Raw genomic sequence first — 13,836 nt, forward strand, 5'->3', positions numbered from 1 at the left:
GATTATATACATACACATTAAAAATGGCTGCTGGTCGAGGATAAACGCCTTCAGTCTCTTAGGAGTACCTGGCCTGATCAGCCATCGGAGGCGCTGGGTGGATTAAAGGCCCTGGCAGGGTATTGGCCACAAGCTCCAAGACCCATTTCACACTGGGGCTCTTTGCAGGCGCTACAGCACTAAAAATAGCGCCTGCAAAGTGCCCTGAAACAGTCGCTGCTGTGTCTCCAGTGTGAAATCCCCGAGGGCTTTCACACTGGAGCGGTGCACTAGCAGGACGGTAAAAAAAGTCCTGCTAACAGCATCTTTGGATCGGTGAAGGATTGGTGTATACACCGCTCCTTCACCGCTCCTGCCCATTGAAATCAATGGGGCAGTGTGGCTGTATCGCCAGCTTTACGGTGGTTTTACCCTTTCTCGGCCGCTAGCAGGGGGGTAAAACCACCCAGCTAGTGGCTGAATACTGCCACTAAACCAACGGTAAAGTGGCCCTAAAAATAGTGCTGTTTTACTGCCGAAGCCACTCCTGCCCCAGTGTGAAAGGGGCCTAATGCTTGTGCAGCTAGTAGGCTTGCACTCTTTTTTTATTTTTTGCACTGTTTTTGTCACATTTTATTCACTTGCACTTTTTTGGTTTTCATATGCCAATTTCATCATTTTTTTTTAAAAATTTTTTATCTAGATATATGGTTTGTCAGTGCAGCTCCTTATGTTTATTTATTGTATTTGTGTGTATTTCACTGTGAGTTGCAGCTTTTTGTGGTAGGTTAACAGTGCAGTTTTTTCTTTATATTATTGATATATTATATGGTTTTGGTAGATCTAAAGGAAAGTTTATTTATTTTTTTACAAGAAAATAGTATAAAAGTTGTATAGTGTATAACCAGCTTAATTCTGCTTTAACACGCTGGTTGCTGACGCCCTTTACCCCGTTCTGTTTTTGACACTAGCTTTGTCACTATTGTCCATCTACCTCTTGTACCCTCCCCTTTGTTCTGCCATTTTTTTTCTGTATGCGGTGTCACGCGTCTATATAATCCTCTATAAGCCCAATAAACTATATGTAAAAGATAGCTGAAATCACGCTGCAGTAGGAAACCTCATGTAGGTCAGGCAGAGATGTATATTCATTGCTGTGTGGTTGGCCTTTGTATACAGATTCGCTGTTCTGGAGCAGGCTGAGTGACACATTGTAAGAGATCCAAGCAGCACACAGACCAGTGGGACACGAGTCTCCCAGGGCTAATATCTACTTCCTGATGGTATAAAGCCTGTGAGTGGAAGCGATGACAGTGATTCATGCATTAAATGACCAGGCACGGCTATGGGGCCTCGGAGAGACCCGCTCGCTGTAATTTCCTGCCTGGAGGGCTCTCGTCCTGGTCCCTGAGGGGGAGCCATAACCCACAGGAATAATTCAGGTACTCAGACTACAATCCCACCGCTTGACACATAGCGGGGGTGCAAGAGGCAGAACGGGCAAGGATGCAATAGATCTCTGAGTGTTATTCGAGTGAGTCTTCACTTTATTCCGCTCCAGAAGGTAAAAATAATTCCATAGACGCTTCATGTGAGCTCATACAGTTTGTTCTGATGTATACCTGGATTTAAGAGCTCCTTTGGAGACCATTTATAACCGAGGGCGGATATCGTTATCTGCTGTCTGTTCTACTTGGCACTATTCCACACCACGACCTGCATTTTGTGACTCGTGCTTGAAATGGGGGCATACTATGGCATTCCTCTTAAAGCGGTATTAAACCCAAAAGCAAAAATGTATTATATTGCAGCTTACCAATTCTCACATGTGATGGATGCATTCGTTTTTTTCTTTTTTTAGGCTTTCTTTCATCTATTTTTATCTGGTAATCCAGCCAGCAAGTCTGTTGTTTTTAATAAGCACAAACTCTCTTGCAGATGTATCAGTTTACATGGATGAGACAAACCATTTAACGCTGACGGGTGCTTACAATGATCAGCTTTTATTTGTTCATGTAAAACCTTTATCCCAAAGGGGAAAACAGTTTGCCGTAACTGATCTTACCCACTTACCTACAGGGCACTTTCACCCCCTTCCTCCCTAGGCCAGGTGAATGTAATGGTTATTTTTTTTTTTATCACAAACATGTCCTACTTACTTACCTTCTCTGCGAAAGGGTTTTGCACAGAGCAGCCCCGATCCTCCTCTTCATCACTGGGGTCCCCCCGGCGGTACCCCTGGCTCCTCCTCTCCATTAGGTGCCCCCATGGAGAGCTGCTTTCCATGGGGGCACCCCTGTGGGGACACGCTCACGAGTCCGGCTGCTGCAGCCATTGACACACTAACTCCCGTGTCACTAGATTTGATTGACAGCAGCGGGAGTCATTTAGTCCAACGAGGATCAGAGACAGCAGCTGGAGGTACTGGGCTCATGCTCATCGTTGGAACGATCGGTTCAGGTAAGAAAAAGGGGGGGCTCTGTGGGGGAGGAGGGAGCTGCAGCACAGAAGGGTTTTCACCTTAATGCATAGAATGCATTAAAGCGGAGTTCTGCTTAAAAAAATAAAAATTAAGTCAGCAGCTACAAATACTGCAGCTGCTGACTTTTAATAATCAGACGCTTACTTGTCCCAGGGGCCAGTGATGCGTGGGAACAAAGCCCTGCTCATCTCTCCATCCTCTATGCAGCGCCAGCATTGTAACTGTGAGTGCCCGGCTGTGAAACCCACAGCGCCTTGACTGGCCGGGCAATCGTCTGGGACCTGTGATGTGTCCCAGATGATTGTCGAGAGGGAGGGGGGAGAGGTGATCTCCCTTCCGGTGCCGCCGGGAGGAAGTGGGAGCTGGGAACCCCCCCAAAAAAATGCCATGCCGAATGTGGCATGTCAGGGGGTCACCTCCCTAAAAGCGGAAGTTCCATTCTTGAGTGGAACTCCGCTTTAAGGTGAAAAACGATGAGACTTTACAACTCCTTTCAGCTCTCAGCGCTATCACACTTTGAGTGACAATTGCGCAGTCATGCAACACCGTACCCAAACAAAAATATTTTTTATCATTTTTTTTTAGACAGATAGAGCTTTATTTTGGTGGTATTTAATCACCACTGGGTTTTCAACACACTAACTGAAAAAAAATGTGTTATAGATACACCTTATTATGGGACTGTTTTAAGGCATGAGGATGAGTATTAAAAACCTGTCTCTTTTTGTAAACCTTTTTCAATTGGTAGCCTTTTCTGTTTCTTATATTGTTCATTATTTTTTTTAGGGGCTACCAGTGAGATTCCCGAAGATGACGATGAAGACTTTGATTGGCAGATTGAACAGACTCCCTATGAAGAGTCACCCCCTGATGAGCTTAATCCGCAGTTCAGCTATGGTTTTGGAAATTTGAGAGTCGGAGTCTTCAGACGACTGCAGGTGCTTTTTGTGTATTTCTTGCAGTGATAGTGTCCACTAGTTAATCTTTTCTTAAAATGGTCAAGGATGTAACCCCAGGCTGGACAAGTCTTGATCACATTGGCAGGCAAGGAAAGCAAGACAACAGACAAAAAAATGCCTTCCATGCATTCACACAATTTTCAGAGATGTTGGGGAAAGGTTCTGATGGTGCTTGTGGAAATGTGTTGCGTTAAAGAAAATGTATCACTTTGCCCATTCAGGGTGCCCCCTACCTCTAACTGATACTTACCTTCCCTTTGCTCCCTCACTATTCTGCTGGTCTTCCAGAGCTCTGGTGTCAAGTTTGGGTGGAAGACGGCGCTGGACCGGTGGCACTGGAGGCTGCCTAGTGGCAGGTTTCTATGTGGAGGGTGTAGAGGCAATTGCTTCCAATGGATTGTATCCTAATTGTAGGGGGTAGACTCTGTTGGGGTTTAGGGCTACTCCCTTTCTGATAATGACAATGGGTCCCTTACTACAGGGAACACTCGTGTGATTAGAGAGGTGCACCTGGTGTCCAGAAAATGTCTCGCTTGATGATTTTTATAATTTTCTTTTTGAATATAAATGTTTACAAGTAGAGCCAATGCTTTTTAGGGGAATAGCCTCTCCCTTCTTAGGGCTGTATTTCTTGGAGAATGGTTAGGCTCTAAAACGGTTAAATATATTCGATCAGCGGTTCTGCAGCATGCGGCGTCTTGTGCACCAAAGGAAGCCACTCTCCTGCCTATGTTTCACAACACGCCGGCATGCTGCACAGCATTGATATTTTTATATAACCCTCCCAGAACCTAACCATTCTCCAAGATATACAGCCCTGAAGAAGCAGGGGGCAATGTATTTTCTTTTGTTTATTTATTACAGGTACTTCTAAAGTGCCGTCAATTTAGACATCGCTTTACATATATATTGTACATTCACATCAGTCCCTGCCCTCAAAGAGCTTACATTCTAAGGTCCCTAACTTTCACTTTCATACATACACATACTATGGCCAATTTAGACAGATTAACCTCCCTGCATGTCTTTGGAGTATGGGAGGAAACCGGAGTACCCAGAGGAACATGCAAACTCTAGGCATGTAATGGAGTGGTTGGTATTCAAACCAAGGATATCAATTCTCCTAAAACGCGTTGGCTCCACTTGTATACTCCTTATAATTATTATAAAAATCAAGTGAGATGGTTTTTCTTGACACCGGGCACTTGACTCCAGTCACCCAAGACTGAGTGTAACTTCTGTGTAAGCTTACTATGTGCAGACCTAAAGCACAGTTGAACTTTCAGTTTAGTTTACTCACTAAATACACTGCTTTGAAAAAGTATTCACACCCCTTGATATTTTTAACATATTGTTATGTTACAATTAAAAACGTAAATGTATTTTATTGGGATTTTATGTGATAGACCAACACAAAGTGGCACGTAATTGTAAAGTGGAAGGAAAATGATAAATGGTTTGTAAACCTTTTTACAAATAAATATCTGAAAAGTGTGGCATATATTTGTATTCAGTCCCCTTTTACTCTGATACCCCTAACTAAAATCTAGTGGAACCAGTTGCATTCAGAAGTCACCTAATTAGTAAATTGAATGTCAGTATAAATACAGCTGGTCTGTGAAGCCCTCCGAGGTTTGTTAGAAAACCTTTGTGAACAAAAACAGCATCACGAAAGGCCAAGGAACACACCAGACGGGTCAGGGATAAAAGTTGTGGAGAAGTTTTTAAAGCAGGTTTAGGGTTTAAAAAAACAATATCCCAAGCTTTGAACATCTCACAGAGCACTGTTCAATCCATCATATGAAAATGGAAAGAGTATGGCACAACTGCAAGCCTACCGAGACATGGCCGTCCACCTAAACTGATAGGCCGGGCAAGGAGAGCATTAATCCGAGAAACAGCCGAGAGGCCCATGGTAAGTCTGGAGGAGCTGCAGAGATCCACAGCTCGGGTGGGAGAATCTGTCCACAGGACAACTATTAGTCGTGCTCTCCACAAACTTGGTCTTTATGGAAGAGTGGGAAGAAGAAAGACATTGTTGAAGGAAAGCCATAAGAAGTCCCATTTGCAGTTTACAAGAAGCCATGTGGGGCAAACGTGGAAGAAGGCGCTCACTTTGGTGAGACCAAAAGTTAACTTTTTAGCCTAAAAGTTAATCTCTTTGTGTAGTGAAAAACTAACACTGCACATCACCCTGAACACACCATCCCCACCTTGAAACATGGTGGTGGGAGTATCATGATGTGGGGATGCTTTTCTTCAGCAGGGACAGGGAAGCTGGTCAGAGTTGCCGGGAAGATGGATGGAGCCAAATACAGGGCAATCTTACAAGAAAACCTGTTAGTCTGCAAAAGACTTGAGACTGGGGTAGAGGTTCACCTTCCAGCAGGACAATAACCCTAAACATACAGCCAGAGCTACAATGGAATGGTTTAGATCAAAGCATATTCATGTGTTTATAATGGCCCAGTCAAAGTCCAGACCTAAATCCTATTGATAATCTGTGGCAAGACTTTGAAACTGCTGCTCACAGATGCTTTCCATCCAATCTGATAGCGCTTGAGCTATTTTGCAGAGAAGAATGGGCAAAAATGTCCCTCTCTAGATGTACAAAGCTGGTAGAGACATCCCCAAAAGACTTGCAGCTGTAATTGCAGTGAAAGGCTGTTCTACAAAGTATGGACTCAGGGGGGCTGAATACAAATGCATGCTACACTTTTCACATATTTACTTTCAAAAGTTTTTTTATTTATGGTATAGCAAAATATTAACAATAATAAAGAGGCATCACAGTGCCATGTAGGAAATTACAAAGAACCAATGTGCAACTGCAGAGACTGAACCGCCAGGGCAATGGACAATCATTTTGTGTGTTATCCTATTATGAAAAACACACCACTAAAAAAAGACTTGTTAACTAGTAAAGTAGCGTAACCATAACTTATAACAACAAATAAGCTGGTCTGAAGAGGTATCGTCTTAGGAATATTATTGTATGGGGAAGGGCTCAACAGATAACCAAAGTTGCACCGAAATAAAACTACTGACACTTGCAGGCCCAATTCACATGATAAGGCAGGAAAAACAAACAAACAAACGAACAAATAAAACCCCCACAAAGAATAAAAGAAAAGAGAGAGAAGAAAGAGGTCATACTGGAAGTGAGAACCCAGAGACAAAAGGAAGATCTAAATTAAGGAAGGGGACAAGGCAGGGGAGGAGGAGCCTGGGGACCTTACCACATTGGCGATCTGAGAGAGGGGAACGTGGCAATACATTGCCCATGGTTCCCAGGTGCGTTCAAAGAGAGTCGGACGGTCATTGACAATATTTGCATATTTTTAATGAATCATTATCCACTAAATTTTATGTTTTCAACCTTCTAAATGACACTGAGGGTGTCTTCCATGCTCCTGCTATAACAATGTTAGCTAATAAAACAAAGAATACCAGGTGCTTTAAAGGATGAGGCCACCCAGGTGGGAGCTCATTAAGCAACGCTAATCTGGGTTGTTGGTCAATGGACAACTCAGTCAGCTTTCGGAGCAATAAAAATACCCTGTTCCAGAAATCCCTGAGTTGAGTGCACTACCGCCGTATGTGCAACATAGAACCCCTCAGTTTCCAATTTCGGAAACTTTCTGCGGAAGTAATGGTATACATCCTGGCTAGGCAAGTGGGGACCAAATACCACCTGGTCAGGACTTTAGGTCTAGCTTCTATTAATGAAAAATTCAGGACACCCTTTTAGGAGATCTGAAGTCTACGTGACCAGAAGTCCAGATCAACTTCAACATTAAAGCGGGGTTCCACCCTAAAGTGGAACTTCCGCTCATCGGAACCCTCCCCCCCCCCCCTCAGGTGTCTCAGTTGCCACCTTTCAGGGGGAGGGGGATGCAGATACCTGTCTAAGACAGGTATTTGCACCCACTTCCGGGCATAGACTCCCACGGGAGTCTATGCCTCTTCCTGTCCTGCCGCGCTGTCTGCTGGGACACACACGGGTCCCAGAGACAGTGCGGACCATTCCTATTGAGCTGCGCGACTCGCACATGCGCAGTAGGGAATGGGGAAGTGAAGCCGCAATGCTTCACTTACTGATTCCCTCACCTAGAATGGCGGCAGCAGCCGAGACCCGAGCAATCGATTGGCCTCGGCTGCTGACATCGCTGGATCCTGGGACAGGTGAGTGTCCATTTATTAAAAGTCAGCAGCTGTAGTATTTGTAGCTGCTGGCTTTTAATAATTTTTTTTTTTTTTACAGTGAAATCCCTCTTTAAAGTTCCTCTCCCAAGCTAGCATGTATGGCTGTTTCTGGACCAGGGTGAGCAGCGACTCGTACACCATGGAAATAACACCTCTTGTACTCTGGTCTGTGGAACGCCATTATTTATAAGCTGTCATTGTGGGGGGGTCTACAGAAGGACAAATAGAGTGCAAAAAAATTAGATATTTGGAAAAAACTGAGCTTCTCCGAAAGGGGCAACTCTAAGACTGAAAGGGCAATGAGTTAAGGTGAAAGGTCCGCGGTGTGTGGAAAAAGTGACTGATGCGGTATAGACCTTTTTATCTGTTCACCATTTTTAAATGCCCTTATATCCATACCCAGAGGAAAATCAGGGTTATAAAATATGTGCCAAAGGAGTGTATGTGGAAATCGGCAAAGGATTGAGCCTGAGGTGGTCCCAAATGGCCAGAGAATGGCATAGTGTGGAGGACTGAATTAAAGGCCTATTCCTAACAGGGCGCCATAGCAAGCAATCAATTGTCTAGAATGAGACGGCCTGCCGCTCCAACTGTACCCAGTCCGACCTCTCGTGGCAAGAATAAGCAATAGACAATTGCATCAATTGTGCCACCTTGTAATACATATAGAAGTCAGGGACACCCAAACCCCCTTTAGATCCAGGCGCACACAAGGTAGTGCAAGTTAGTCTAGGACCCTGGGACCCCCAGATAAATTTCAACACTTTAGTTTGGAAGAGCAAAAGATCTGTTCTGGAGACAGAAACTGGTAACGACCAGAACAAGTATAGGAGTTTAGGTAAAAGAGTCATGTTGACCGCATTGATCCTACCCAGCCACCACTTTTCACATATTTTATTTGTAAAAAATGTGGAAAACCATTTATCATTTTCCTTCCACTTCACAATTATGTGTTGGTCTATCATATAAAATTCCAGTAAAATGCATTTATGTTTTTAGTTGTAACATGAGAAAATGTGTAAATTTTCAAGGGGTATGAATACTTTTTCAATGCACTGTACATTGTCATTGCTTACCTTTCTTTAGCTTTTAGGAGGCTGGAGTGTATTTAGGGCAGTTAAACTGAAAGTGGTTCTAAAGGCAGAAGGTTTTTTATCCTAATATACCTGAGCCCACCTCCATCCATCTCGATCCAGTGATGTTGCGTAAGAGGCTCGACTGTCGTAGACTCTCCCTCCTCATTGGCTGAGACAGCAGCAGGCACCATTGGCTCCTTTTGCCATCAAAGTCATTGAGCCAGTGAGGAGAGAGAGGAGGCTGGGCCATGGTTCCGTGTCTAAATGGACACACAGGGCTGCAGCTTGGGTGCCCCCATAACAAGCTGCTTGCTGTGAGGGCACTCGGCAGGAGAGCGGGACCTGAGAAGAGGAGGATCTGGGCAAAACCATTACACAGAGAAGGTAACTATGACACATTTTTTATTTTTAAATGGGGAAAAAAATTAGACTTATAGGGGTTGTAAAGGTTCAGGGTTTAAAAAAAAAAAAAACAAGCATACCTCTGCTGTGCAGTTGGTTTTGCATAGAGTAGTCCAGATCCTCCTCTTCTGGGGCCCCTCAACAGGGCTCCAGGTTACTCCTCTTCTTCTCGAGTGCCCCGTCGGAGAAGCACTCTTCTTTGGGACACCCGTGCGGGCGTGCTCCCGTGTCCTGCTTCATGCGTCCTGCTTCATGCGTCTATTGACACAGAAAGCAAGACTTGGCCACACCCCTTAGCGCACGCATCATCAGATTTGATTGACAGCAGCGGGAGCCAATGGCTGCTGGGGGGGTGGGGGGGGGGTGCTGAGTGACAGAAGGTTTTTAGGTTTTTCACCTTAATGTATAGAATGAAAAACCATGAGGGTTTACAACCCCTTTTTAATATCTCTTGAAAGTTCAGCTGCACTTGAATGACTTTCTGCAACATTTTAGGCCTGCTCAGTGAGTTCCTACGCTGTTCTTTAGTCCACTCACAAGGCATTCAGCATTAATAGCCATAAAGACTGAAGCCGTCAGCACCAACAATCCAAATAAAATGGTTTGATCAAAGTGAAAAGGGCACCACAGAGCCCCTGGTGGTCAGATTACAGCAGAACAGGCTTACAAACTGCTCTCTCATTATGATTTCCCCATTGCACTTCTACAGATAGTCATTTGCTTTCTTTTCGGTCCATTTTTTATTTTTTTTTCCCCATCTCCTGAGGGATTACACTGGTACAATATCAGATGCAATTTAAAAGACAAATTATCCAAAATCTTCTCAATCCTCTTAAGTTAATGGCAGAATACTTGTACTTTATTATATGATGTTCATTGACGATCTGACACTTGTGAAATATTTTATTCATCAATCAGTTGCATGAAGGTGATGCCATTATGCTAAAATAGTTTTGTTTGTCAAAGCTGGGTTGGGTATATTTAAAGCCACCCTCCATAAAAGCACTGGGTGTGGGGGTTGGTGGTGTGTTAGTTTTCTCTCCAGTATTTTATTTTGCAAAGCTTTTGGAACTGGAGTAATGAGCACTGTCCATAAACTTTGCGCTGTCCTTGTCTGTTAAGGATACTGCCTAGGACTCCCCGCTAATCTGGCAGGAGTAGTGATGGTGCTCTTTCACTAGCCTGTCCCGTCCCTTCTGCCCCCCCCCCCCCCCCCCATCTTGGCACACTACAAATCCCATAGTCCATCTCAGGAGTGAGCAAGAGAGGGTACGTTCCTACATATAGTGGGACTAAGGAGAACAAAGGTAGCCACCCTCTAACAGGAAGCTGGATCATTCCTGTTAGAGGGTATTTGGAGATTGGAGGAGAGGTGAAAAAAAAAAGAAGATATTTGGAGGAGGCCGAGAACAAAAGAAGGTAACTTTTTGAGTTACTATATACTACCTAAAGTAGAATTTTCTTTAAACCACTTACGGACCGCCCGCTGTCATTGTACGGCGGCTGTTTTAAGAGGAATACTGTTGTTATGGCAGCAGATAGTATCTTCAGTGGGCGGTCCACTTTCAGATAAAAGTGGTCTCTGTGGCGGAATCGCCACAAGATTACTTTTATCGGAGGAGGGAGAGGGGCCTCCCTCCCGCCGTGCTTTGGTGATCTCCGCCACTTACCGGACTCGCCCGCATCCTCTCCCCTGGATGCCTTGCTGCAGAGTGAGGGGAAGATGGCCCCCACTCAGCTCCATAGCATTAACTGGCAGAAGCGAGAGAATTTTTTTATTTTATTTATTAAATTTACTTTTTCTTTTTTTATTATTGCATTTTAGTGTAAAAACTTATATTTAAGAGGTCCTGTCCCTGTATTACAAGGGATGTTTTTATTATTATTATTTAAGGTACTTATATGGCACCGTCAATTTACGCATTTATATACATTGTACATTCACATCGGTCCCTACTCTCAAGGAGCTTACAATCTAAGGTTCCTAACTCATATTCGTATGCTAGGGCCAATTTAGACAGACCAGCATGTCTTTGGAGTATGGGAGGAAACCCACGCAGGCGCAGGGAGAACATGCAAACTCCAGGCAGGTAGTGTCACGGTTGGGATTCGAACCAGCGACCCTTTTTACTTCTAGGAGAGAGTGCTAACCACTACACCACTGTGCCGCCCGAAACATTCCTTCCAACTCAAAACTGGTAACCTGTAGACATTTTTAAACGTCGCCTATGGAGATTTGTAAGGGTAAAGGGCCATTCCACAAGCGGGCGCAATTTTGAAGCGTGACATGTTGGGTATCAATTTACTCAGGATAACATTATCTTTCACAATGTAAAAAAATTGGGCTAACTTTGCTGTTGTCTTATTTTTTAATTCAAAGTGTATTTTTTCCAAAAAAAAGTGCGCTCATAAAGACCGCTGCACAAATACGGTGTGATGGAAAGTATTGCAACGACCGCCATTTTATTCTCTAGGGCAGGGATCTCCAAACTATGGCCCTCCAGCTGTTGCAGATCTACACGTCTCATGAGACGTTGAAAAAAACTCTGACATTCACGGACATGACTAGGCATGATGGGAATTGTAGTTCCTGAACAACTGGAGGGTTATAGATTAGAGACCCCTGCTCTAGGGTGTTAGAACCCCCAAACATTTTATATATATTTTTTAAAATTATAAGTAATTTTCTAGCAAAAAAAATTATTTTAACTTGTAAACACCAAGTCTGAAAAATAGGCCCGGCCCTCAAGCGGTTAATCCAGAGTTTAGTGTCACTTTAAGAGGCACATTGTTTATTGGGTGATGTTTGGGGTAGCGCACCTACATCCGGTTTTGTCTGTATGATCTGCATATGGTTCTCATTTTAACGTTCACAATGCCTTTCCTATTATTGTCCAGGCTCGTGCGATCGCTTTGTGTATTCACCTCTTCCAGCCCTTTGTGTTCCCACCTGTGTCACATTCTGCCCTGTGCTCTTTCAGGAAGAACTGAATGATGTTATTGACTTAAGAAACCCTGACGTCACCCCGGCCGCTGAACGCACACGCAGGCGCCTGGAAGCTGAAAAGGCCAAGTTTGACCCCGATCATTACCTGTAAGTGCCTTTTAATGTCTGTGAGACAGCCAGTTCCCCAGTAGGATTGACATCACTTTATGTCTGCCTCTGGATTTCTGCCTTTCAAAGCTCCCGCCGCCGTTCCACTTTGCTGCTTTTTTTTTTTTTTCTTTTCTTTTTTTTTTATCTATTTGGATGTTAGGATTTTCTCTGGCGGCTGAAGTGAACGCTGATTCCATATCGCAGGCAGGAGCAGGAAAAAAAAAAAACCTTGTATCAAACAACAAAATCTTGTATCATTGTACATTTTTCCAATCCACATCTCATAACCGAAACATAATTTATAAAACCTTCTCCTCATCTCTTCCTTATTCATTATTTTCTCTATCTCTATTTCCTGGGCTCTCTTTTTTTATTTTTTTATTTTTTTTCCCCTTCTCTCTCTCTTGTTCTCGCTCTTCTCCCATCTCTATCTTTTAAATATATTTCCTAAAGCGGTATTAAACCAAAAAGCAAACATTCAGTATATTGCAGCTTACCAATTCTCCAATGTGATGGCTGCATTTGCTTTCTTTTTTTAGGCTTTTCCTCTTCTATTTTCATCCAGTGATCCAGCCAGTATGTCTGGTTGTTTTCAAAAGAACAGGCTTCCCAGCAGATGTACCATTTAATGAGATGAGGCACGCTCCATTTTAGCACTGGCAGGGGTGATTTACAATGATTACTTTTATTTATGTAAGACCTTTATCCCCCCCCAGACCGACATTGCCACGCTTTAAAGCCCCCCCCCCCCCCCCTGCTTATTATTTTATTATTGGGGACACTCTAATACAAGTGGTGGGTTACTGGCCACATCACCAGGTGTAAATTAAAGGGAAAAAAAGACTAGGAGAAGAAAAGTGATGCAGCCACCACATCTGATTGGTAAGCTGCAATACATTACATTCTTGGTTTTGGGTTTATTACAGCTTCAAAGATGAATTCTGAGCAAATATAAAAGACACAAATCAAGGCAATTCTGTATTCAGCAGAGAGAATCGGATTCCTCCATCCAAACTAGACTGCATGATTGGTGCAATTTCTCCTGCTGGCTCTTGTATTCCGACACTCAGCATCCGAAGCTGTCTGAATACCTGAACAATGGCTGCATCCGATTTTACTTTCATGGCTTTGTTCTCTCTCTGTCATTCTCTTATGTATATTTTTCTCATTTTCCTCAACAAAGACGATGCTGCTAGTTAAGATTATCACGTGCTGGCGACATTCTATCATCCCTATACATGATAGCCAACACCAGTATGGTGTGCAATCATTTATTCCTCACCCCACATCCCTCTTCTCTCTCCTCTCTATTCTTAGGCTGGGTTCACACTAGTGCGAATTGGATGTGGGTTTCGCCGCATCCAGTTTGCATGACAGGAGATTGTGACCAGCTCTCTATCGAGCCGGTTCACACATCTCCATGGCGGCCCCGGAGCGGCTTGCACAGGAGTCTTGTGTGTCTTTGGCTCTGTTTCAGGTCTGAATTCAGTCAAAAATTCAGCCCTGATATGTCCCTAAAACTGAGAACGGGGACGCATCGGACCTCTGCTGGGAGCCGCATCCGGCATCAGTGTGAACCCAGCTTCGCACGTACCCCTCCTGCTTTCCTTGTTCTCTCTTTAAACTCCCATGTCT

The 13,836-nt window shown here is 43.9% G+C and overlaps 1 protein-coding gene across 3 annotated transcripts in view; it reads left to right on the forward strand.

Moving 5' to 3' along the window:
• SHQ1 (SHQ1, H/ACA ribonucleoprotein assembly factor) overlaps positions 1-13,836 on the forward strand; it is a 147,986-nt gene that overhangs the window by 15,600 nt on the left and 118,550 nt on the right. For all 3 annotated transcript variants that reach the window (XM_077451830.1, XM_077451829.1, XM_077451831.1), the window contains exons 5-6: positions 3,248-3,399; positions 12,086-12,198. In XM_077451830.1, coding sequence (XP_077307956.1) covers positions 3,248-3,399; positions 12,086-12,198 — 265 coding nt within the window. The remainder of the gene's footprint in view (positions 1-3,247; positions 3,400-12,085; positions 12,199-13,836) is intronic.

The sequence above is a fragment of the Lithobates pipiens genome, unplaced genomic scaffold (genome assembly GCF_037356315.1).
Source record: "Lithobates pipiens isolate NorthernLeopardFrog02 unplaced genomic scaffold, aLitPip1_a1.2 Scaffold_23, whole genome shotgun sequence".
NCBI classification, from domain to species: domain Eukaryota; kingdom Metazoa; phylum Chordata; class Amphibia; order Anura; family Ranidae; genus Lithobates; species Lithobates pipiens.